The sequence below is a fragment of the Stegostoma tigrinum genome, chromosome 22, assembly GCF_030684315.1.
Source record: "Stegostoma tigrinum isolate sSteTig4 chromosome 22, sSteTig4.hap1, whole genome shotgun sequence".
Taxonomy (NCBI): Eukaryota; Metazoa; Chordata; class Chondrichthyes; order Orectolobiformes; family Stegostomatidae; genus Stegostoma; species Stegostoma tigrinum.
In genome coordinates, this window is record NC_081375.1 from 35,621,406 (window position 1) to 35,646,639 (window position 25,234).

A 25,234-nucleotide genomic window follows, 5' to 3' on the forward strand; every position below is an offset into this window, starting at 1 on the left:
TTGATAAGTGAGTTTGAGAGTTACCTCCCATTTCTTCTGCCATCTTAAATTTATCTTCCCTAATATTTCTTTGCGCAGAATATTAGTTCATTGTAGGCAGGATTACACTGCCATTGTTTCCAACTGACCTTTCTTGACTTGAAGAATATCCACCAGCAGATTCTCTGATCATGGCAAGGATCACAAATCGACCTAATTTTGTTCTTACCCTATATCCACACATTTATTCTATGAAACAATACTGAGCATACACCAACAATATTTTTTTAATACTTCCTCTCTGTCTCATTGAGTTCATCGAAGAAAGAGAGTTCATCATTCAGTTGATATAAACATCTGCAATCCTTTACGCAAAGTGTTTCATTGTTGTTCGTTCCTTTGGGTTAAGTAATTTAAGATTGGTTGTTAAAAAGTCCACCAAAGACCTCAGGAATGGTATTAATGCTGCAGCATTATATGTCAAAGTTTTAGTAGAACAATCCAGAACGTTCAATATGAAAAGATTGTGCAGTTTGTTGTAAAATTAATTTTAGATTTAAGTTTTCATCAAATAACGAAGCAATCCTAGCCTATAGTTGCCAAATTGCACAAATTGGTGCAATCCATCCATCTTCAAGGTGGAACAGTGCTTCATTGAAGCAGATTTTGCCACAGACATATGAGATTCTGGAGGTATTTTAATTATTGGTGGTGATGATGGTCAATGTCATAGTTAAAGCTTTGCCTTTTTACATGCAGCTGACAGGACATTAACAGACAGCAAAGCAGGAAGTGCAATTTACTGATTATTCAAAGTTTAGTTTTACAAGCGAGCAAAATAAAGATCAGGACATAAGCATTAGATGCTGAAATATGGCAAAATTAATCTGTATGTTATACTACACTAGTTGTAACCTATCAAAATTATGGCATTTTTACCATAATGGAAATATTTGACATTATAGAAATGTAAAATTACATTTCGTAGAATCATAGAATTGCAGGTAGAGGTCATTCGGCCAATCCAGTCTCCACCGCCACTCCAAAAAGGAACCTGACCCCATTCCCATAACCCTGCTTTTCCCTTGGCTAACCACCCTAGGCTGCACATCCCTGGACGCAATGGAGCAATTCACCATGGCCACTCCACCTAACCTCCACATCTTTGAACGTGCAAACTCCACACATATAGTTGCCCAAGGCTGAAACCGAACACGGGCCCCACGGTCAAGAAAGTTGTCTGGAAGAAGTTATAATTTATTACACCTTTAGTAATCCAGTTATAACTCAACATCACTGCACAATATTTTTGAGAGTTTTAATAACTTTATGAAGTAATAAGGGAGAATTATGATTTCTAAAGTTTGTCACTTCTGTGTACTTCAACACACACAGTGCAAGAACAGTGAATCACTGAGAATGGCTTCTGGATTTGAATTTAATTGAGCATGCCTGGACAACAGAAGCCTCTGTCAGTGTTACAGGGCAATGACAGAAAACACTGACGGATTAGCTGCCATTACAATTACATCTGGGCTAATATTACACAAATATTGCAATATGTTTTTTAACACGTAAATTAGCTAAAATGTCAAGATGGACACGATTTAAGGGAGTCACTGTATAAATCTCTTTTTGATTCAGAATTTTGGGCATTTGTTCCGAATCCGTGTGGTCGGAGGACTGACAACCAACTGTTACCTTTCCTCTCAAGACATCAGACCACTCTGCCAGCCAGCAATCGACAGGTGAGAATTGCTGTTTGTCACATTTCTTCACAGTGCTTCTCTCAAACCAAGTTAATGTTCAGTTTCCCAAAGAATCATTCCTTAAAATAAGCTTACGTAGCTTGGAGTTGTCCTTTAAAGCTAACTCAGCCTACTTGTATCTCCTTTTAATTTTTGTTGCATTTGCAGCTTCATTTCTTTTATAAAGTTTACCAGATTCATTATATGCATCATCATACGGCTTCGTGTAACGCATTATGACAGAGATTTATAACATTACACTATAATGAATACTATTTAGGTCAAAGGCAACAGAAGCTGTTGTCTGGTTTTCCCGGAGATTTTGCAGTTTGAGATTATATTATTTCTCACACTTTTGAATTTTGACTACAAATATCTGAAAAATTATGATAATAAATATCATTCATTTCATATAAGCTACTTTCTCTTATCTTCTGGATTCTGGTAAATCCTCTCAACAAGGATTAACAATTAAACAAATGGATCTGTTTGGCCCCAGAATTCTGTTACCTTCACCATTGAGTCACAGAGGTGTTGGGGGAATTTATTAGCTGTATAGCATCTGCATTAGCTTTATCCCTTTCTGTATTGAAGACGGTCCTTTGTTACTTCGGTCCATTGGTCCATTTTCATGTGTAAGGTCAGACAGTGAGTGTTTCTAAGCTATTCTAACACCTCAGAAATGTTTTCAGCTTGCATTACCACAGGCATATTTTGGATGCCAGTCAGAAACCTGAATCCCCATTGAATCCCAGTTTTGAATGCAGAGAAAAGGGCACTTTTCTGGCTGTCTTTTGAGTCTCCTTTTCAACATTTCTTTGTCAGTATGACAATATAAAACTGCCTGAGTAAGGTAAGAAAACACTTAGGGCATTGATTGCACCTGGAAGTGACTGCGCTCTTAGCACAGTGTCATACAGGGATGGACATTTGCCAGTCATGAAAAAATCTAATTATTGAAGGCTACATTACAGACTGATTTCAGCAGCAGGTGCTCCAGTTTTTAGCCTTATTTCGTTATTTATTTTAAAATCCTGGGCCATATGTTCCTGTGGGATCAGGTGAATCCACTCTGTATTTTCATTTGCCTTCCAAAATGCACATTTAACCTTGTGTGACTGTTCCTGGGATTATTGCTATTCTAGAAACAGCTGTTAGAACATTTGCTTTTACTTTTTTTAAATGTGTGGTCTAACTTTCTGGAATGGAAAAAGTACTGTAAATAATGGCTGAGCTTGCATAATGATGATCAATTTGGGGACCAACTCATCATTGCAGAACAGATCCCTGTGATAAATCACTGTCATCATTTGCATCCACCTTTCAGCACCGTGTCTAATAGTGACATTTCAAGGGTCAAAATGTTTTCCACTTGCCTTTCAGAGAGTTCCGGAGATCTCAACAAACTTCACCCATTAGCCATGTACTCCCCAAACAGAGTGTGTTTAAGGATTGTAACCAGACTGTTTAAACAGGAATGAAGAGACATGGGGAGGACTTTTCTTTCTTTGGGATATAATGTGAAGGCAGATATAAAACCAAAAGAACTTCCTCTTGTGGATAGGTTGAGGTTTCCCTTGTAGTTACAATCTTCTGAGCTGATTACATCTTCATGTGAAGGTAAAATGCCACATTTAATAGGCAGGAAGTTTTGCTTCTCACCAAGACCTTCCAAACACCATATTTAAAAAATGTCTGCATCCCAGGAGTGACTCTCAAAATCTGTTCATCAGCCCCCAGCCTTAAGGTTGTTGGCTTGATTGCTGAGCTGGCATTTCGCCACCCTGCTAAGTAACATCATCAGTGCGGCCTCCAATGAAGTGATGTTGCCCTACTCCGCTTGAAATTTATATGATCCAGTCTGTTAAGTTGGTTTGCCCGTTCTGTTCTGCATGGGTTTGTGTATGGGGTCTGATTGCACACGTTTGTTGATTGCATCACGGATTGAAAACCAGGCCTCTAGGAATTCCCATGTGTGTCTTCCACGCAAGTGATAGGGCTCACACTTAAAACAAATTGAGTGATAATACTCAGCAGTTCACAAACACCAGGTCATTGACTTTTGAACATGAAGGACATGCACTCTTTAGTTTCTTGCTAGAATCTTGCATGGGACAAACCCCAAAAATGTGGTCTTTTGAGTTGAACCCCTCTTGACTTCAGCCCTACTTGGCTACCCCAGTCAGTTTTACAGGTATCAGCCAGTGTGACTACTTTGCTTGAGCAGGCCTGTGGCCTTACCAGTCTTCACCCCACACACTGTAAGCATTTGAACAAAGAAACTCACTGTTTTTCAAGAGGAGACGTTAGTGAATAAGTTTGTACTGACCAGAGCTTGGAAGAAGCACATTACCCCACCAGGTACATGTCTCTTGTGTGTGTGTATATAGTCGGGTTTATGAGCATACAGGTTTCCTCTTGTTGGAAAACAAGACTTGCCCAGGACTCTGATTCTAAAAAGGACCACACAAAAATGGTGTGCAGTCAGGAAGACAGAGGACCATCGTTATTCCAGCAAAACACAGCATTTTGAGAGGCACCTCCATTGGGAGATGAAAATGGAACTCATTGCCACAGAGGGCTGTGGAGATTAACTATTTAGTGTCTTTAAGATAAAGATAGACAGATTCTCAATCAAGGGTTATGGGGAGAAGGCAGAAGAATGTGGTTGAGAAAAATCAGCCATGATGGAATGACGGAGCAGACTCTGAGGACAAAATGACCTAATTCTACTCTTACGTTTTATGATCTTATGGTCTAAAATCAAAGTCCAGAAGTCTCTTTTTCCCTGATCATCATTCTCAGTGAGGATTTTTTTTCATCCAGGGTTTATACTAAAATATTTATTTCAAAAACTGGAATTGTAAATGAAGATGTAAAATTTTCTAGTGCTTCAAGAATAATTTCATGATAACCACAGCATAGGGAAATGCAGATGATTGTGGAGTGCAGCAAGTCTGAACGCTGAGCTGGCAACAGACAGAAAATACTGTATTGGAGAAACACTAGATTAAAATGAGATATTCCTTGTATCTAGAGAACAGGTAAAATAATTTGGTGAAATATGTGTTTTGGAATTTTTTTTTGTCCTCCCGAATCATGTAGCCTTACCCCCAGACACCATGATCTGGCTGATTTCAGTGTTGGTGAAAATGAACAATTGTATCAGTTTGGTAATTTATGTCTTACTTTGCCTCTGGAGTATGTTTCTGAAGAAAAAGATACAGTTGAATTTTCCATTTCAACACTGACTGTGTTGGCACGATCCTATAAGATAACTGCAAATGCTGCAGCAAAGTAAAGGTGTTTAAATAGTCCACACTGGTCTCCATATCTGTAATGAAATAGCATAAGCTTAAAAAGCTTATGTTTAAAGTGGTGCCAGGACCCCATTAAAGTATGTTATCAATAAAAATGTAATTAACCTTTGAGTCAATTATTGACTTGTTTCCAATTTCTCTTGTATTTAGAGCACCATCCAGCTCTTGTTTTATCTCCTGGGCTGACAATGCCGGCGTTACCTGTCTTTCATTGGTGTCCAAAGGAGCTGCCACGTTCAGAACTAATTTAAGGTTCCCGTGTTTTAGTTCCCATTCTGTTTTATCATTAAATTTCAGTTTTACAGGTCTTGAACAATCGGATGCCAGGCCCCTATTTCTGCCTTCAGCAGATCTAATAATATTCTCTGCAGGATAGAGAAAATTGCAACATATTTTCATAAAGCTGAACATAAGCTTCAATTGAGTAAGATGTCATCTTGTCATTGCTGTCATAGCATCATGTTTTATCAAATCTGACAACTAATTTATTCTTTATTTCAATTCAATACACAAATGCTTCAAGTTTATTTTTAGCACTTAATTTGTACTTCATTGAGAGCGTCGATTTAAGGTAATTTGACCCAACCCTATTTTCCATCTACAGTTAAGAATTTGGAGCCTTGCACAATGTCCAGTAATATGTTTCAAATAATCTTTTGTTCCACTAACCTGTGGTGCACATACTGCATTGGTAAACTTGTGAATGCTGTCATTTTCAGTTGTTATTTGAATATTGCTTACAGTAAGAGTCTGGAAAATCTACTTTTCAGTCCATCTGTAGTCAGACTTTAGTATCTGATTGAGAGGACCATAAGAGTGAAAAATCTCTTCTTAGACATATTGCCATGAGGAAAGTCTGCTGCTTCCTGCTTCTTACTGTCTGTATCCTGATTTTTCGTGCTTTTTATTTACATCTAATATTTCATTGAAATTTGAGCGGAGCAGGAATTTCTGCTTTTTTTTGAGACAGCTAAATGAACAGCATTTCACTGTAATTACTGTTTTCAATATCCATGCTCAGAAACAGTATTTATCCAGTAATCTCCACGTGAAGCAAATATTTTTTGAAAGCAAATTTTTAAAAACACAAATGCATAATTCATTGCAACCTAGTTGACTTTGGATCAGAAGATGGATTGTACAATTCATTGCCCAAGCATTATGAACTTCATATTTGAAGGCAATTTGCTTTATTAGAATGCAACTGTTGATGCATGTTTCTGTTGCTTGTGGTGCTTGAGGTTTTCAGTGAGCCAATCATGATTGGTCCTCTAGGGACCAACTTTTCCTGGGTCTTGAGGATTGCTCTAATAACCAACCAAAAGTTGATTTGCTTTGGTTGGTAAATCAAAAGACATGGAAGTATCGATTTTGATGGAGACGTAAATGAGATGACAGCAAATCTCTTGTTTGTTGTCCATTCTACTCATTTTCCTTTCCAGTGAAGGATATATTGACCATGAACAGATTGTAGCATCAAAATTGTATCAGCTACAAAGAGTTAAATTGGAAAGATAGATGACATAATTTAGACATTTATTCCTTTCAGTAGAAAGGATTAAATGAGGATCTAATTGATGTATTTATGGTAAGTAGAGGATTTGATGGGGGACATGGAGCAAAGCTATTTTCTCTGGTGGGTGAGTCCAAAAGGGGACATTAATTTTTAAAAATCGAGCTACATTTATTTGGCATCCACCTGGAAACCAATATCCATTTTAAGCCTACGGACTCCCACAATTACCCAGAATATTCGTCCTCTCACCCACCTTCCTGTAAAAAGGCCATCCCCTATTCCCAATTCCTTCACCTCGGCCGCATCTGCTCCGGAGACGAGGTATTCCACCCCTGAACTTCCCAGATGTCCTCTTTTTTCAAGAACCGCAACGTCCCCTCCGCAGTGATTGAAAATGTCCTCGACCGTGTTTCCCGCATTTCCCGCAACTCATCCCTCACACCCCCATCCGCAATAATAACCAAAACAGAAACCCCTCCGTCCTCTCATACCACCCCACTAAACTCCAAATCCAACACATCATCCTCCGACATTTCCGCCATCTGCAATCTGACCCCACTACCAAAAACATTTTTCCCTCCCCACCCATATGTGCTTTCCAGAAGGACCACTCTCTCCGTGACTCCCTTGTCCGCTCCGAACTCCTCGCCGGCCCCACCACACCCAGCACTTTTCCCTGCAACCACAGGAAGTGCTACACCTGCTCCTATACCTCCCCCTTTGCCCGCATCCCAGGCCCTAAGAATACTTTTCACATCAAACAGATGTTCACCTGCACATCTGTTAATGTGATATACTGTATCCGCTGTTCCCATTGTGGCCTCCTGCACATCGGAGAAACCAAGCGGAGGCTTGGGAACTGCTTTGAGGAACACCCACGCTCAGTTTGCAACAAACAAGTACACCTCCCAATCGCGAACCATTTCAACTCCTCCCCCCCCCCCCCCCCCCCCCCCCCCACCACCCCACTCCTCGGATGACATGTCCATCCTGGGCTTCCTGCATTGCCACAACGATGCCACCCGAAAGATGCAGGAACAGCATACCATATTTCGCTTGGGAACACTGCAGCCCAAGGATATCAATGTGGACTTCACAAGCTTCAAAATCTGACCTCCCCCGACCACATCCCAAAACCAGCCCAGCTACTCCCTGCCTCCCTAACCATTCCTCCCACCACAAGCCCCACCCCCTTCTCCTATCCACTAACCTCATCCCACCTCCTTGACCTGACTGTCCTCCCTGCACGGACCAATCCCCTCTCCAGCTCCCCACCTACATTCACCTTCACTGGCTCTAACCCCGCCTCTTTGACCTGTCTGTCTCCTCTCACCCTATCTTCTCCTCTATCCATCTTCTATCCACCTCCCCCGTCTCCCTATTTATTTCAGAATCCCCTTCCCCTCACCCATTTCAGAAGAAGGGCCTCGACCCAAAATGTCAAACTTTCCTGCTCCTCTGATGCTGCTTGGCCTGCTGTGTTCGTCCAGCTTCACACCGTGTTATCTCTGATATCAGGAAATACTTCCTGACAGAAAGGGTATTGATAGTATCAAATTGAAAGGTAACACATACAGTGCGGCAAAGACTAGTGATAAGCCAAAGGCTTGACAGAGTTTTAAAAACCAAGAAAAGATGACTTAAAAAAAGAGGGAGAAAATAAACTTTGAGGATAAACTAGAAAATAATAATAAAACAGATAATAAAAGCTTATTTAAATATTTAAAACAGAAGAGGAAGGCCAAAGTGAATAAAAATACTTTAGAGAATGAGATTAGGGAAATATTCACGTGAAACCAGCAAGTGACAGAGGATTTGAATGAACAGTTTGAATCAGTTTTCACAATAGAAGACCCAAATCGCATCCCAAAATTATTAAATATTCAAGCTGCAAAGGGTAGAACAGGAAATAAACACAGTAACTATCACTCGAAAAAAATAGCTCTAGATAAATCCCTTGGAGCTGATGGGTGGGTCCTAAGATATTAAAGTAAATAGCTCTAGGGATTGTGGAAGCTCTGGTAGTAATCTTCCAAAGTCCTTTGATTCTGTAAAAGTCTCAAACAACACCGAAGCACCCTTACTCAAAAAGGAGATTTAAAAAGAGGGTAACATTAGGCCAGATGGCTCATCACCAGTTATTGGGAAAATGTTAGAGCCTATTATGAAAGATGTAATAGCAGAACATTCAGAAATACATAATATAGTCAAACAGAATCATGAGAGAAAGTCAGGCTTGACAGACTTATAAGAATTCTATAAGGAGGTAACAAGTGGGATAGATAAAGGGGATCCAGTGCACAGAATGTTGTTGAGGCAGCTTCTGAAGTACTATGGGCAATTCTGGTTGCCCTGTTTTAGGAAGAATATTATTAAGCTGGAAAGGGTTCACAAGAATTTTACCAGGATGTTGCCAGGAATAGAGGGGTTGAGTTATAAGGAGAGGCAGAGTCTGCCAGAACTTTCTTCACTGGAGTGTAGGAGGTCGAGGACTATCCTTATCGAGGTTTACAAAATTATGTGGGGCACAGATAAGTGAATAATTTGGGTCTTTTCCTTTGGGTTGGGGAGTTCAGAACAACTGGGTGTATTATTAAGGTGGGAGGAGAAAGATTTAAAAAGGACATGAGGAGCAACTTATTTTTTGCACAGAGACAGGTTCAAGTGTGGAATGAACTGCCAGAGAAAGTGGTGGATGCAGGTACAGTTACAATCGTTAAGAGACATTTGGAGAAGCTCATGAACAGGAAATGTTTGGATGGTTATGGACCAAACGTAGGCAAATGGGACTAATTAGTTTGAGATTATGGTTGGCAGGGACTGGAGGGTCTGCTTCCATGCTGTATGACTCTGTGACTGAGTGGATGTACTGTAATTGGATTTCCATAGGCCATTTGATAAAGAGCTGCATTTTACGTTCCTCAATAAGATCCCATAGTGTTGGGGTCTGGTACAATAGCCTGAAATAGAGGATTAAATAATAGAAGACAGAAACTCAAGATAGAACTTATTGTAAGGGAATTGGAGTGTAAGAGTAGGGTAGACTTGCTGCAGCTGTACAAGGCACTGGTGAAGCCATATCTGGATTATCGTGAGCAGTTTTCAAAGAATCATAGAATCCCTATAGTGTGGAAGCAGGCTATTCAGCCCATCATGTACACACTGACCCGTCAAAAAGCATCCAACCCTGAGTCACCCCCCCTACCCTATACCTGTAACCCTGCATTTCTTATGGCTAATCTAACTAACCTACAAATCCCTGAACACTAGGGGCAATCAACATAGCCTGCACACCTTTGGACTGTGGGAGGAAACCGGAGCACCCGGAGGAAACCCATGCAGACAGGAGGGGGAATGTGCAAACTCCAGACAGACAGTCGCCCGAGGCTGGAATTGAACCCAAGTTCCTGGTGCTGAGAGGCAGCAGCGCTAAACACTGAGCCACCATGTTGCCCCTTGTGCATATTTAAGGCTGAGATGGATAGATTCTTGATCAGTAGAGGGATCAAAGGTTATGCCAAAAGGGGATGAAAGTGGACGTGAGGAGTGTCAGTTCAACCATGATCCTATCGAATGGTGGAGTAGGCTTGAGAGGTCAAACAACTTATTTCTGTTCATATTTCTAATGGTCTTAAGTTCATTTTCAGAATGCCAAATGGACCTAGTTGAGTACCATAGGGATCAGTGCTCGGGGCAACTATTTACAATGTCTGCCCTTACCAAACTATAGAACTGGCCTCTTACTCTAAGGAGGTGACTGGTGGTGGTTTAATCTGAGGGTCACCACTGAGGTAAAGGGAGACATTGACAGGATGGTCCTTCATGGAAACCTCAGCTGGTATTGGAATTGAACCCACTCTGTTGGAGTCACTCTGCATCACAGACCAGCTGTCCAGCCAACTGAGTTAAGCCAATATATAGGAATGACTTGAATGAATAAAGTGAATGGACTGTAGCCAAGTTTGCGGATGACACAAAAATAGGTGGGAAGGGAAATGGTGAGGATGAACAAAGAGTGTACAGAGGGGGAAGAAAAAGACAGATTGAGCGTATAGGCAGAAGCTAGAAACAAGTTCAGGTAAAAGTGAAGGCAAGTGGATGCCAGCCTTTATTTCAAAGGCTTTGGAGAATAAAAGAAGGGAGGTGTTGCTAAAACATACAAGTCACGAGTCAGCTGGAAGACAGAAGTTTTGAGCCACTTAACTGAGGAAAAATACACTGGCGTTGGAGGCAGATCAGAAAATGTTCATAAAGCTGACCTCTGGTATGGGGGACTGTCTTTTGAGGAGAGTTTGACTAGGTCGGACCTGTACTCGATGGAGTTAGATGAATAAAGGGCAACCTTATTGAAACATGGAAGATTGTTAGGGGTTTAGACAGGGTCGCGCAAAGAGGTTTTTCCCCCCAGGAGTGTCTAAAACAAGACAGCATACTCTCAGAAGGGTGCACAGATGAGGAGGGTAACACACAGATGAGGAGGGATTTCTTCTCTCATAGGGTAATGAATCTATGGAATTCTTCCCCACAGAGGACTGAAGAGGCTCTATTATTAAGCATATTCAATGCTGAAATAGTCTGATGTTTAATCAATAAGGAAATCCAGGGTCATAGGGAAGATATGGGAATGTGGAACTGAGTGTTATCAGATCAGCCATGATCCTGTTGAATGGTGGAGCAGACTTGATTTGCAATGGTCTACTTCTGTTTCTACATCTTATGATCTCTCAGGTCTAGAGGAAATTTGGAGCTGTCTCACCAAAAAGCTGTTGAAGCTCAGCCAATTGAAAATGTCAAAACTAAGATTGATGACTTTTCTATTGCACAAAGGTATGAAAGAAAGGAACTGAGACAGGTACATAGAATTAAGATACAGATCAGCAACAATCTAATTCAGCTGCAATGCAGGTTGGAGAGTATGAATGACCTACTCCTATTTCTGTCTCCCCTCACTTGGTGGTATCCCAAACATCATTCTGTTCTTTTCATTCATGACTGTTTTTCTCAGAGACTCTATTTTCTGCCAAAATTAACTTGTTTTATAAAGAAATTGATTACAATGAAAACTCATCTGTCTGACTTACACATTGTTTGGCTCACATGTGCTTTGCTTTACTCCTTTGTCTCTTAGATGTTAAAAAGTAGAATTATAGGGTGTATAATTAGTATTGATCTTTGCTAGCTAATGGGTGAAAGTAATTTGTTTATTTTAAAATTGAACTGATGTCTTTTTAAATGTAAGATTCTTTTTTCTCTGGAGGAAATCTGATCAGAATGGATTGATTGTAAATGTGGATGACCTTTAACTCCAAATTATCCATTTGTCAGTGAGTGTTAAAATTTGTTCCCTCTCTTTATTACATCTCTTTCTCCCTCTCAGCCCTGTCAGTTTGCTTCTGTCTTACCCTCTCTCTGTCTCATTTGTTTTCCCCATTGTGAATTTAAAATAACTTTTTGAATTTAATAAAGGACAAAGTTAAAAAAGGCCAACAAAAGATATTGCTGAAGGGTACTGATACCTCCTAAGAAATTAGTCACATTTCCCATGAGAAGGTTTTACAATCCAAATGTTAGGAAAAGGAAAATGTCACCATTTCCACTGTGAGTCATCACACTGAGCTAATTTATTAAATTCAATCCCTGGCCTTTGAGAGAATCTGACTATTAAACTATTAAACAACAATAGATAATGAGTTATTGTGAAATATATCATTCATCATTTTGTTTAATCCCTAATTTTGGATGTTAGCAATTGTTGCATGGGCATGCGATATTGTATTAGCCACTGTTGAGGTGTGGTTGGGTCAATAGCCTCCTCTGACTGGGTCTACAAGATCAACTTGGCCTAAAGTGGGAGAGAAAAGTCACAGATAACAAAGTCTGGAACTGGATGAACACAGCAGGCCAAGCAGCATCTTAGGAGACAAGATGCTGCTTGGCCTGCTGTGTTCATCCAGCTCCACACTTTGTTATCTTGGATTCTCCAGCATCTGCAGTTTCCATTTTCTTTGAGAAAAGTCACAGGTAGCCTTTTCTCATTTGACTGTTTTCTTAAACAAAATGTAATTTGATGCATGAAAGCAATTAGGTATAAGTTACATTGACGAGTTTTGAGAAGGTTTGTAGCTCAGCTTGAGGTACGGAAGCAACCATCCCAACACCCACAAACGAAGCTGCATTAGAACATTATTCCAACGAGCCACCACACACTGCAGCACAGAGGAACTACGCAGAGCAGAGGAAAATCACCTATACAGCGTATTCAAAAAGAATGGGTACCCAATGAACACAGTCCGCCGATTTCTCAGCAACAAACCCAAACAAACAGACAAAATGTGCCCAGAAACCATAGCCGCTCTCCCCTACATCAAAGACATTTCCGAAATGACTGCCAGACTACTCAGACCTCTTGGCAGGGTAGCCCGCAAACCCACCGACACACTAAAACAGCAGCTAATGAACTTAAAAGACTCCATACAGACAACAAGCAAAACGAACGTCATTTACAAAATACCTTGAAAGAACTGTGACAAACACTACATTGGACAAACAGGCAGAAAGCTAGCCACCAGGATACATGAACATCAACTCGCCACATAACGACATGACCCACTATCACTCGTATCCTTTCATACAGATGAGGAAGGACACCACTTTGATTGGGACAACACATCCATCCTAGGACAAGCCAAACAGAGACATGCACGAGAATTCCTAGAAGCATGGCATTCTAACCAGAACTCCATCAACAAACAGATTGATTTGGAGCCCATCTACCACCCTCTGAGAAAAAGAACAGGAAATGACATCAACACCGGGAATGACATCATCAACCCAAGGAATCCTAAACACATAAATAGAAAGCAGAACATAACACCAGCGCTTCACCGGAGGCTCACTGATGATGTTACCTAGAATGGTGACGAAACGTCTGAAAACGAACCTTCCAGCTCAGCAAGCAAACTTACATCCACAAGTCACATTAGTAAGATGAACATTGTTACTGAGACTCAGAGACTTTGATGGTCTGTCTCCTTTGAGATCCAGAACTATTCTGCTTTTCCCCACCTCATTCCTTATGGCATCATCAGATTGAGAGGAAATTGTTGAAATTTTCAGCATTTACCCTTTCAGAATCATTATGCTATGAAGCAGAAATCTAACTTGTGAGGTACAAAGAGTCAAAAAAAATTACAAGCAGTTATTGAGAAGTTAGAGTCACAGGGTCCTACAGCACAGAGACAGGCCCTTCAGCCCATACCGGTCCATGCCAACCAAAATACCCATCCATGCTAACACCATTTCCCTGCACTTGGCCCTTATCCTTCTAAACCTTTCCTATTCACGTATTCGTCCAAATGCACTTTAAATGTTGTTAACGTACCCGGCTCGACCACTTCCACTGGCAGTTCACTGCATATGTGTAAAAAAAAAACTTGCCCCTCAGGTTCCTATACATTCTTTCCCCTCTGACCTTAAACTGATGCTCACTCTATCCACACCTCTCTTGATCTTATACACTTGGATAAGATGCACCGCCCCCAGTCTACTACGCTCTAAAGAAAAAATGTCCTAGCTTATCTAACTTCTCCCTATAATCAGTCTCTCGAGTCCTGGCAACATCTTTGTCAATTTCTTCTGCACCATTTCCAGTTTAATAACATCCTTCCTCTAGCAAGGTGACCAAATCTGAACACAATACTCCAAGTGTGTTCTCACCAACGGCCTGTACAACTATAACATAACTTCCCAACCTCTGTATTCAATGTCCTGATCTATATTAAACTCCATTGCCATTTCTCGGCCCATTTCCCCAGCTGATCAAGATCCTACTGCAATTTCCGATAACTTTCCTCACTGCCCATGATACTGTCTATTTTAGTGTCATCCGCAAACTTACTAATCTTGCCTTGTACAATCTCATCCAAATCATTGATATAGATAACAAGCAGCAATGAGATCCGCACCGACCCGAGGCACACCACTGGTCACAGACCTCCAGTCCGACAAACGTCCTTCCACTATTACTCTCTGCTTCCTACCATCAAGCCAAACGTGTATCAATTTGCCAACTCTCCCTGGATTCCATATAATCTAACCTTCCAGAGCACCCTTCTACATTTTTTAAGTCTAATTTGACACTAGACTTTTTCAAAAGCCTTACTGAAATCCATATAGACTACATCCACTGCCCTGCCCACATCAACCTTGCTGATCACTTCATCAATGAACTCTTAACAAATTTGTGAGGCGTGATCTCCCACACACAAAGCCATGCTGCCTACTCCTAATCAAATCCTGTCTTTCTAAATGCATATGTATCTTGTCCCTCAGAATCTTCTCAAATAACTTACCTATGACGGATATTAATATTCAGATTGTGCCGTCTTATGATAAGATGCCCTTGACTGTAATGTAACAACTGTTGTGTGTTACACAGTATGACCCCTTAAAAAGGCTAGAAAAATCTGCCATTTATAGAAATAATGTGAACTGCTTGTATTCACAAGGAGCCTTCAATTAAGCGTGCTTCCTCAAACTAATTTTATCGTAATAAAATATTGTAATTTATTATTTGGATGTTACACAATTCTGGAGATTTGAGCATCATATCAGGCCTGGAAGTCTAGTGAATAAGAGGAAGTACTTCACTGTAAGATGTGCTATTTTTCAAATAATTCATTAATCCTGGCTTGAGCTTTTTTCCCAGGTGGATGTAAAATATCCCCATACACTATACATAGAAAGTCAGGGTATCCGAGCCAACATGTCAGCATCAGCAGACTAAATTATGTCATCATTGTCACATGGCTGTTTATGAGTCCTTGCTGTGTGCAAATTACGCACTGTGTTTATTGTATCACTACAGTGAATGAACTTCATAGGTACTGCACCTATTTCGGAGATCTGGAGTTTGTGTGCCTTTGTAAATGGAAGATTTTTTTTCCAGTTGGTACCATTTTAATAACAAATTTCTTGTCCGAACAAAATTAGTTTGAAACTTGTATTATTATCTGCTGTTTTGATTCTGATCTTGCCCCCTTTATAATGTGCATTAAAATGAAGGACAGGTAGGATCCCCTCTGTGTCAAATTAGACTTAATGCATCTCATGATAAATCACAGATCGTTCCTAAATTTGTATCATTGTAAAAGTGGCAAATTTGATTTATGTGAATGAGCTGTACTCTGAGATGGATAACATTTGGTAGAACCTCAGTTAGTGACAGATATTCTCTCCATGTTCAAAGAGTTTTAATATGACCTTCAGGACAGAGTTTTGCACCATTTTCTTTACAAATTACTTCAGCCCCATCTACTGGCAGAAAGACAGTTTGTAACTGTCTTTACAACAGATTTAATAAACAAAACTATAGTAATCAAAACTACACACAGAATGGAACTGTCTTTCCCATTACGATGGATGTATGTGTCAAAGGGCAGTGTGAAGTGTCAATCAATAAAAAGCGAGGTCCACTCTTACAATGTCAGAGCGAGAGTTATAAGTTATTGGCGTATTATAGATTTCTAATCATCTTGGAATTTCAGTTTATTCAACCCTATTGATTTCATCTGATATATTATGGGATCTCATACCTTTATGCAATGGAAAGGCAAATGTGCACACCCTATTATCAGCTTTAGACACCTGGTATAAAACACACCTGTCAATAATGGATAAAGTTACTCTAAATATGACTAAATTTGCAACTCATTGATGGTTCAGCAATTTCATTGAGAGAATCACTTGCTGTACAGATCAGGAAGATCACAGGTTGTTTCCCAGGGAGCCAGCTGATCTTTGGTGAGTTAGATGCAAGTTTCTAAAATTAGAAAGGGAGATTTGGCTTCTACTCCTGACCCTCATCAGTGAGTGTTGAAGGTGCATATCTTTGAATATTAGATGAGAACGTCATCGCATTTGGATAATCCTCCCTTATATTTATCAAATTTGTTTGGTAGGCAGATGTGGCGCAAAACACAATCCTACCTTTTATCTGAGTCTAAGATATATGCAGTGTCAGTGAGTGAGTTCCAGGCTGAGTGTAAACCAAGTGACAGCGCTGTGTCTTCATCATCAATTTTGTCTTGGTGTTCCAGTGCTGCGTGGCCAGGTTTTACCTCCTGGGGGCAGAAGGTTAATGTTGTGCTGTTGGAGGGTGGGTTGTAGGGGTCCAAATCAAAAGGTGCATGTAACTGCAGTTTGTAAATCAGAAGAGATTGTTGGATGAGGAGAATGTGGGATGTGAAAGGGAAGATTGGTGATGAAAATATTGTCACTGATTTCAGCCCCACACCATGGGTGTTGGGACATGCATTGCCTACCTGTATTTGTCTAGCAAGGGCATAAGAACATGTACATTGTATTTGGTTGGTATGTATGTTTTGATTGAATAGCCAACAATGTTTGCCAACTTGGGTTGAGTGTAATGCTTGCAGCAATGGTAAGAGTGTGAGGATGAGATCAGGCAATGAACATTAGCTGCAGACCTTGATAAGTGAGGGGAAAGTGGAGAGTTAAGCTGTGCATGAAGCCCATGTAGCATTTGAAGATATGTGCACTAAATGGGACTACCTGTGTGAGATGACTGATTTTCTTCCCACGTGAGAGATACAAGGCCTGACTGCTGGCATTGACCTCCACAGCTATCTGTTTCCACTGCCTTCTAACCAAGTTTCTGGAGGCCCACAATCAGGCATTTCTGCCCCTTTTCTTTTCTTCCAACAGTACCTCCAACACAAAGTCTGAAAGCCTGCTGTCTCTCTCGTTAAATCATTTCTTGCACTTTCCCAGAATTGATTCATTTGGATGATTTCCAATGCCAGTTATAGACAGAATTTGCCTCCTGCTGAAGTTGTGCTGTTTAGCTTTAAATAGTGATGGGAAGCTATTTGGTTATGGGAGGTGGGTGTTACTTACTGGGCCTGACTTTATCACCCATCGCTAATTGCCCTTGAGAAAGCGATGGTGAGTCAATATTGGCTCCTCTGCTGATGTAGAGAGCCAGTCAATAACCAGAAAAACAGACTCGTGCCTGGATTTCAAATAGTGTCTGTGCATTCATGCATCACAATCCCTGTGCCTGTTTTTGGGGACTGTCCAATTTATTCCCCACTTGTGTTTTATTTACTGACCATTTGTAATTATGCTTAAGGTGGCTAGTTTAAATTGCTTGCTACATGAATTAAACACTTCTCCAGAGTGATTTTCAAATGACAACACACTTGAGAAATCAACCAGGGAGTTAACCAAAAATCATGATCATCTGAAAAGATAACAGTCTATGAAAATTCACAAATAGAAAGGGTTCTACACTCAATTTAACAGAGAGACTGATAGCAGAGTAGATTTGTCAGCCTTCCCTGAGGCACTTTTATATTGCCAACCCTCCACTACTGACTGGACACAGCCACTCTGCTGATGTCATTGTGATTGATCTCACCGCTACAACACAGCATGTAAAGCCTAAATTGGCTTAGATTTAACAACTTAATTAAATGTGAACACAAATGTAGTTCCCCTGAATTGATGAAGCACAGTAAAATTCAACATGGTCATTTAGATTTCTTGATTGTCCTCCTCACTGCCCTCAAAATGACAGTGGTTGCCGTTAGTGCAAGTATTCAGCTTCTTTGCACATCCTTTATGAATCCATTGTTCAAAGTATTTATTGTTCATTTAGGAACTTTGACTTTGCAATGTGTTAACTTTCCACGTATATGTTACATCTCAGCCTTGAAATTTCAGTTTGTAGTCCATTAAAACGCACAGCATGTTAGTAATGTAGTCAGTTCTGACTATAGATGTTTATCAACCTTTATATCTGCTGAAGGCAGCCATGTAAACGTTATTACTTTCAAACAGCATATTGTTTACATGTAGAATTCAAACTTTCCAAATAACTGAAATGGCTTGCAGGGAGGGTGCAGTGAAATTGAAACCGTTTATCCTTTACCCATTGCTGTAGTTGCTTCTAAGGTTATGTTTTGCTTTTTAAATAAAGCTACAGCAGCCTGTTTTCCACCACTTCCTGTACAATTGCAGCTGTAAGCACTCCCCAGAAGTTGTTGTTCTGCACTAAACTGGCAAAGCATAATACAACATACCTTTCTTGATGGCTGAAAAGGCTGATTCTTGAGAGAAACTTCTGTCACAAGTGCGGCACACAAACTTACCAAGTATCAACCTGGATCGCTGCTTTTGGTGTTGGCGTCCTTTTGTAGCCACTGGTCAATATGGTGGTGGATGCCAGCCCCAGGAAATGTGGCCATTTTCCTGCATATACATTTGTAACTCCCAAGTGCAATACTTGATGTTTACAGCCTTCATGTCACACCTTGCAAGCATCATTGAAGTAGAGCTTTAGGTGGCTCACTGGTCATCTGGCTTTCACTACCTCACCACACAGAAGGTCATCAAGTTTCTGAGCATCATCCTGTGTGTGTTCCCAGGACAGTGAATCAGCCTGTGTTTAAGGAGTGCTAACAAACACTAATTCAAACAGTTTGTAAGAAGTGTATGGACATTAAATTCTGCTTGAATTCCAGATGTGTAGACAATCAGTAGGCACATTCTTGCTTTGATTACCTGGGTTTGCGTTTACTGTTTAGCTGTTTTTTGCATAACGTTAAGGAGCCGTGCTGGGCTTCAAACATTGCTTTTGTTTCACCACCAACACTGTCTGCTCTTACCTCTACAGTAATATTTGTCACTGCCAGTGTCTTACTGTATTCTTATTTGTTCATGAGATATAGGATCTCTCTGGTAAGGTCAGCATTTGCTTCTCATCTCTAATTATCCTTGAGAAGGTGGTGAGCCCATCAGAAATTCTGAGTCAAGCTGGTGCAAAAAAGGGAAGTTAAGTTTTTTTTGGGTGTATAGGAAGAAAGTGGGAATATCGTACTTAAATATAGGATCAGCCATTGAATGGCAGAGCAGACTCAAAGGGCTGAATGGCCTTCTCCTGCTGCACATTTCTATGTTCCTGTGTAATCAGGGTCCTGTAAGCTAAACAAACGTGTGCCCATTAAATCCTGGACCCCGGGAGTTAACATTTTGTTGTGTTAGCAAATAACACATTGTCTTAAACACAAACTGAAATTGCTGAAATCCAGCAGCTTTGGCAGCATCTATGGAGAGGAAGCAGAATTAACATTTAGGGTTCAGTGACCCTTCTTCAGAACACAGAAGGGTCTTTCTGTCCACTGGTGGTGCCAGACCTACTTTGCTGTTCCAGCAATTTCTGTTTTCATTTTTAACTTCCAACATTTGCAGTTCTTTGTTTTTATTTCTTTATTACATTCTCATAATTGTAGTTGTAAAAACAATGTTACATCCCCTCATAAATGATGGCAACTTTCATAAGCCATTCATTCATATTGTTGGAATTACCCGAGCAATTAAGAAAAATATTTCAAGCAAAAGATAACGTTGCATTTTAAAAATGGATTGTGCATTAGAGAGATCACACGAATGTCCAAATGCGATATCTGTCCAACCCTTCATATACCAGGTACCAACAAATGGCAGAGTCTGTATTGGACTTAACAACAGTTCCGGAACCCATCAAAATGGAATGGAATCAAGTCATTATCATTTCTGAGAGATTGCCTGAGAAGATGACATCTGCAACCACTCCCTATTAATTTCTTAGTCTCAATACCTTCAGAAATCTCAAAATCTGTTGCTGATTTTTGTTTTGGTTGCTAGTCCAATCCTTCAGCTAATGCCCTATGTCTTGTTATTCTGCCTCTGAAGTGCTCAGGGATGTTTCTTTCACATTAAGAGCACCATTCATGTTTAAGTACAGCCTAATTTGGTGAAGTAAAACTGCTTTGTACTATTTTTACTGTTGTGTACGCAATAATTTGGAGCAAACATTCTCCCATCACTCATTCCAGAGTCAGATAAAGTCCAAATGTTAGATTGACAGTTTTAGTTCAATGTGCTGATGCAGGAACACTTCATACCAGTGCTGCTGGAATGTAACAGCACTATAATGTGCACACAGTTCAAATCAATCTTTGTTTTAGGTTAAATCAATCTTTGTCTTTTAGACAGTGTAATTTAGGCAGGACCAGTAATAAATAGGTTTACGAGTTTCTAAAGTAAGCCAGCACATCAACTGAATAGACAGTCACTCTCACAGGAAGGCAGCCTTAGTAATTCTCAGTCAGGATTCAGTCGATGTCCAAAGCAAGGCTGATGTCTCTGATGTTAAACAAGTACCACTGTCTTTGGCAATTATAGAGGAAAATACCTTTGGACAGATTGGTTTCCAGCACTCATGATGTCACACTTGTGCTCCCCACTAAATTTAAATAGGTGTGTGGAGGAAGTTCATCTTCAATGTGAGTGCCATGTATTAAAGTTTAGTTGAATTATTCTAACATGCAGATGTTGTTTTTAGGGCATTGCGTTCCTGCGGCCTAGGTGGACCCCCACATATAAAACTTGTTTTGGAATGGGGTCAAAAGACGAAAGATAGGTAAGTCTGTATATGTAGGCACTTGAACTGAATCAGTGTTTGGCTCTCATTGGTAAAGGAAATGGTATCAAACTGTACTCAAATTTAAAATTATCGTTATGTTTTACATTGAAAGTGAGTTTTCTGGTGTATTTTGTGAGTAAGAGAATATGAGAAGGTGGAAACACCAATAAACAAACTGTTTCAATCAAATCACCTTTTGATCCTCTACATTACAATGGATATAAGCCTAACCTGTCCAACCTTTCCTTACAAGACACCCTGCCCATTTCAGGCATTTGTATAGTAAAGTTTCTCTGAAATGCTTCTTGCCAAAATGGGCGAGTTCACATTTTTCCACATTATTTTCAATTTATAGGAAGATGTGAAATAGCATTGATTCAGTTCATCACCTGTTTTATCCCACATCAATGTAAAACATGAAGTCCAGTGAATAAGTTGAGAGGCACTTCGTAAAATCAAATCAACCTGTATTGATCTACTATTACAAAAATGCATAAGCAATATACACACACTAGAGGCAGGGCATCTCACCTGTGATGGAAGTCAAACCTAGTCAGTACATTCCCACCTGAGAAAATGCAATTCAGGAGCCCATTTTTGGGGTTCTCAGAATTATAAGGGTTTAAATTATTGATTACAACCACAAATACTCTCTCAGAAGAGAGGTGGTAAGCATATAATTCGATTTAAATATTTCAAGGGGAATTTGGCTAATATTACACAAATTGACCAGAAAGATGATGATGTTGACTACATCAACAGTTTTAAGAACAAATGTAATTTTTGGCAAGATAATGATTCACTATAAGTGATAGAGAGCCAGTATTGTTAGGATTATAAACAGAAGTTGCTGAAAGAGCTCAGCAGGCCTGGCAGCATCAGTGAAGAAAAAAAGAGTTAATGTTTCGGGTCCAGTGAGGAAGGGTTCTGAGGAAGGGTCACTGGACCTGAAACGTTAACTCTGATTTTTTTTTTCTCAGATGCTACCAGGCCTGCTGAGCTTTTCCAGCAACTTGAGTTTTTGTTCCGGATTTACAGCATCCACAGTTCTTTCAGTTTTATTGTTTAAGATTAAGTGGCTGAATTGTAATAGTATTCCAAAGCAGTGTATTCTGATGCAGTATTTGCCAAATCAATTAGGCGTCAATAAAACGGGTAACTGCAGCAGAGTATGTCTTTGCTTTACAGCTTGTTTGGAAATATTCAGGAAGAAGTTGTCCAGGATGGAGAGAGTGTTCGGATTCAACAGCAGGCACATCAGCAGGCACACAGCTGTACATTGGCCGAGTGCTTTGAACTGTACACCAAGGAGGAACAGGTTGGTCTGCCCAACAAACACAGGGTATTATTGTTGAGAGATTGCATTCCTCTGCATCTTTAGAAATGATCAGTAGTGGCAATTAGCACGTTTTACATTGCAAATAGCTCAAGGTGCTTCACAGGAGTCTTATCACAAGTGCTGTGCCACAGGGCTCAGTGCTGGGTCTTCTAATCTTTACAATTTATATAAATTAATTGGATGAAGGGATTGAAGCTATAATAGCTAAATTTGCTGATGGCACAAAAATAGACAGAAAATTGAGTTATGAAAAGGACGTTAGAACTTAAAAAGAGATATGGAAAGGTTAAGACCTGGCAAATGGAGTACAATGTGGGAAAAGTATGAAATGGTCTATTTTGACAGAGAGAATTTTGAAAAAGCATATTACCTAAATGGTGAGAGGTTGCAGAGCTCTGAGATGCAGAGAGTTCTGCGTGTCCTAGTGCATAAATCTCAGAAGCATGCAGGTACAGCAAAAATCTGATTGTCTTTATTGAATTCAAGAGTATAGAGGTAATGCTTCAGGGCATTGGCGAGACTATATCTTCAGTACTGTGCACTGTAATGTTCACTTTACTTATGGAAGCATGTTAATGCATTGGAAGAAGTTGGAATGAGCAAATTGTTTTGTGAAGAAATGCTAGACAGGGTAGCCCTGTGTCCTGTAGAGTTTAGAAGTGTTAATAGTGGCTTAATTGAAACATCTAAGATCTTGAGGAAATGTCCAGGTGAATTTTGAAAGGATATTTTCTCTTGTGAGACAATCTATAAGTGGAGGCCATTCTTCAAAAACAAGGAGACACCCATTTAAAACAGAAATGAGGAAACGTCTTTTCTCTCAGAGTTGTGAGGTTCTAGAATTCTCTGGATGTAAGTTTGCTTGCTGAGCTGGAAGGTTCATTTTCAGACATTTCGTCACCATTCTAGGTAACATCATCAGTGAGCCTCCGGTGAAGCGCTGGTGTTATGTTCTGCTTTCTATTTATGTGTTTAGGATTCCTTGGGTTGATGATGTCATTTCCGGTTCTTTTTCTCAGATGGTGGTAGATGGGCTCCAAATCAATCTGTTTGTTGATAGAGTTCCGGTTGGAATGCCATGCTTCTAGGAATTCTCGTGCATGTCTCTGTTTGGCTTGTCCTAGGATGGATGTGTTGTCCCAATCAAAGTGGTGTCCTTCTTCATCTGTATGTGAGGATACTAGTGATAGTGGATCATGTCTTTTTGTGGCTAGTTGACGTTCATGTGTCCTGGAGGCTAGCTTTCTGCCTGTTTGTCCAATGTAGTGTTTGTCACAGTTCTTTCAAGGTATTTTGTAAATGACGTTCGTTTTGCTTGTTGTCTGTACAGCAGCTAATGAACTTAAAAGACCCTCTACAGACAACAAGCAAAATGAACGTCATTTACAAAATACCTTGCAAGAACTGTGACAAACACTACATTGGACAAACAGGCAGAAAGCTAGCCACTAGGATACATGAACATCAACTAGCCACAAAAAGGCACGACCCACTATCACTAGTATCCTTACATACAGATGAGGAAGGACACCACTTTGATTGGGACAACACATCCATCCTAGGACAAGCCAAACAGAGACACACACGAGAATTCCTAGAAGCATGGCATTCCACCGGAACCCCATCAACAAACAGATTGATTTGGAGCCCATCTACCACCCTCTGAGAAAAAGAACAGGAAATGACATCATCAATGCAGGAAATGACATCACCAACCCAAGGAAACCTAAACCGATAAATAGAAAGCGGGACATAACACCAGCGCTTCACCGGAGGCTCACTGATGATGTTACCTAGAATGGTGACAAAACGTCTGAAAGCGAACCTTCTGGCTCAACGAACAAACTTACATCCAGAACTTCAACCTGAGCTACAAATCTTCTCAAAACTCTCTAGAATTCTCTTCCTCAAAAGGCAATGGATACAGAATCTGTAAATAGTTTCAAGGCCGTTAGATTCTTAATTATAAAGTGGATTAAAGATTATGAGGCATATGCAGGAATGTAGAGTTGAGGTTAAAATCAGATCAGGTATGCTCTTATTAAATGGCAGAGCAAGCCCAAAGGGCCCACTCTTGTTTCTTATTCATGTGCCCATATGTTCATATGTAAGCATTTTGACAAGTGGCAAATTGTTGGTCATAAATAATTGGTTGTAAACCTGTGGTGTCATACAGAATTACATCCGTGCACTCAATTAGTGTGAACAAGGAATTAAATTAACATGAAATGTTATTTTCAGTTGAAAGCTGTACCTTTAGTCTTGCAAGAACTTAGAATGTCAATGTGATTCGCTTATTTCTCTACAGTTAGCCCCAGATGATGCGTGGCGATGCCCACATTGTAAAAATCTGCAGCAGGGGATGGTCAAGCTTAATCTATGGACACTGCCTGATATTCTTATAATTCACCTGAAGCGATTTCGACAGGTATTTCTGTGTGAAATTCTTCATAACTGTAATTTATTTAAACACTTCTTCTTCTTTGAGAAAAGTTTGGTCTAAATTGATTCTCTTTGGCAACTGAATAGAGTGTATGTTACTGTGTGTTTATATTTATAGAGAGGCTATTTCATACAGTTTTATTTTAGGGAAGGATGAGCTTTAAACAATAAATCAAAGAATGTTGGAACAGTACTTCCAATTCAGCCCAGCTCAGAGCTTATGATGTCCCTGTCCTGTCAACTTGGATAAACAGTACATTTCCCTTTATTGAGGTAAAACTGTGTTTTGTGATTGTAACAATATCTTACATTGTTATGAAGTTCTTTCGTTGTTTTAGGCAAAACCACTATTTATTTTATTTAAATTAGTTACAAACATTTACACACAGTTACATAAAAACA

General features: G+C 40.0%; 1 protein-coding gene across 2 annotated transcripts in view; it reads left to right on the forward strand.

Moving 5' to 3' along the window:
- Positions 1 to 25,234, forward strand: part of usp43a (ubiquitin specific peptidase 43a) — a 405,014-nt gene that overhangs the window by 363,726 nt on the left and 16,054 nt on the right. For both annotated transcript variants that reach the window (XM_059653769.1, XM_048555613.2), the window contains 4 exons: positions 1,624 to 1,727; positions 20,971 to 21,048; positions 22,240 to 22,369; positions 24,699 to 24,818. In XM_059653769.1, coding sequence (XP_059509752.1) covers positions 1,624 to 1,727; positions 20,971 to 21,048; positions 22,240 to 22,369; positions 24,699 to 24,818 — 432 coding nt within the window. The remainder of the gene's footprint in view (positions 1 to 1,623; positions 1,728 to 20,970; positions 21,049 to 22,239; positions 22,370 to 24,698; positions 24,819 to 25,234) is intronic.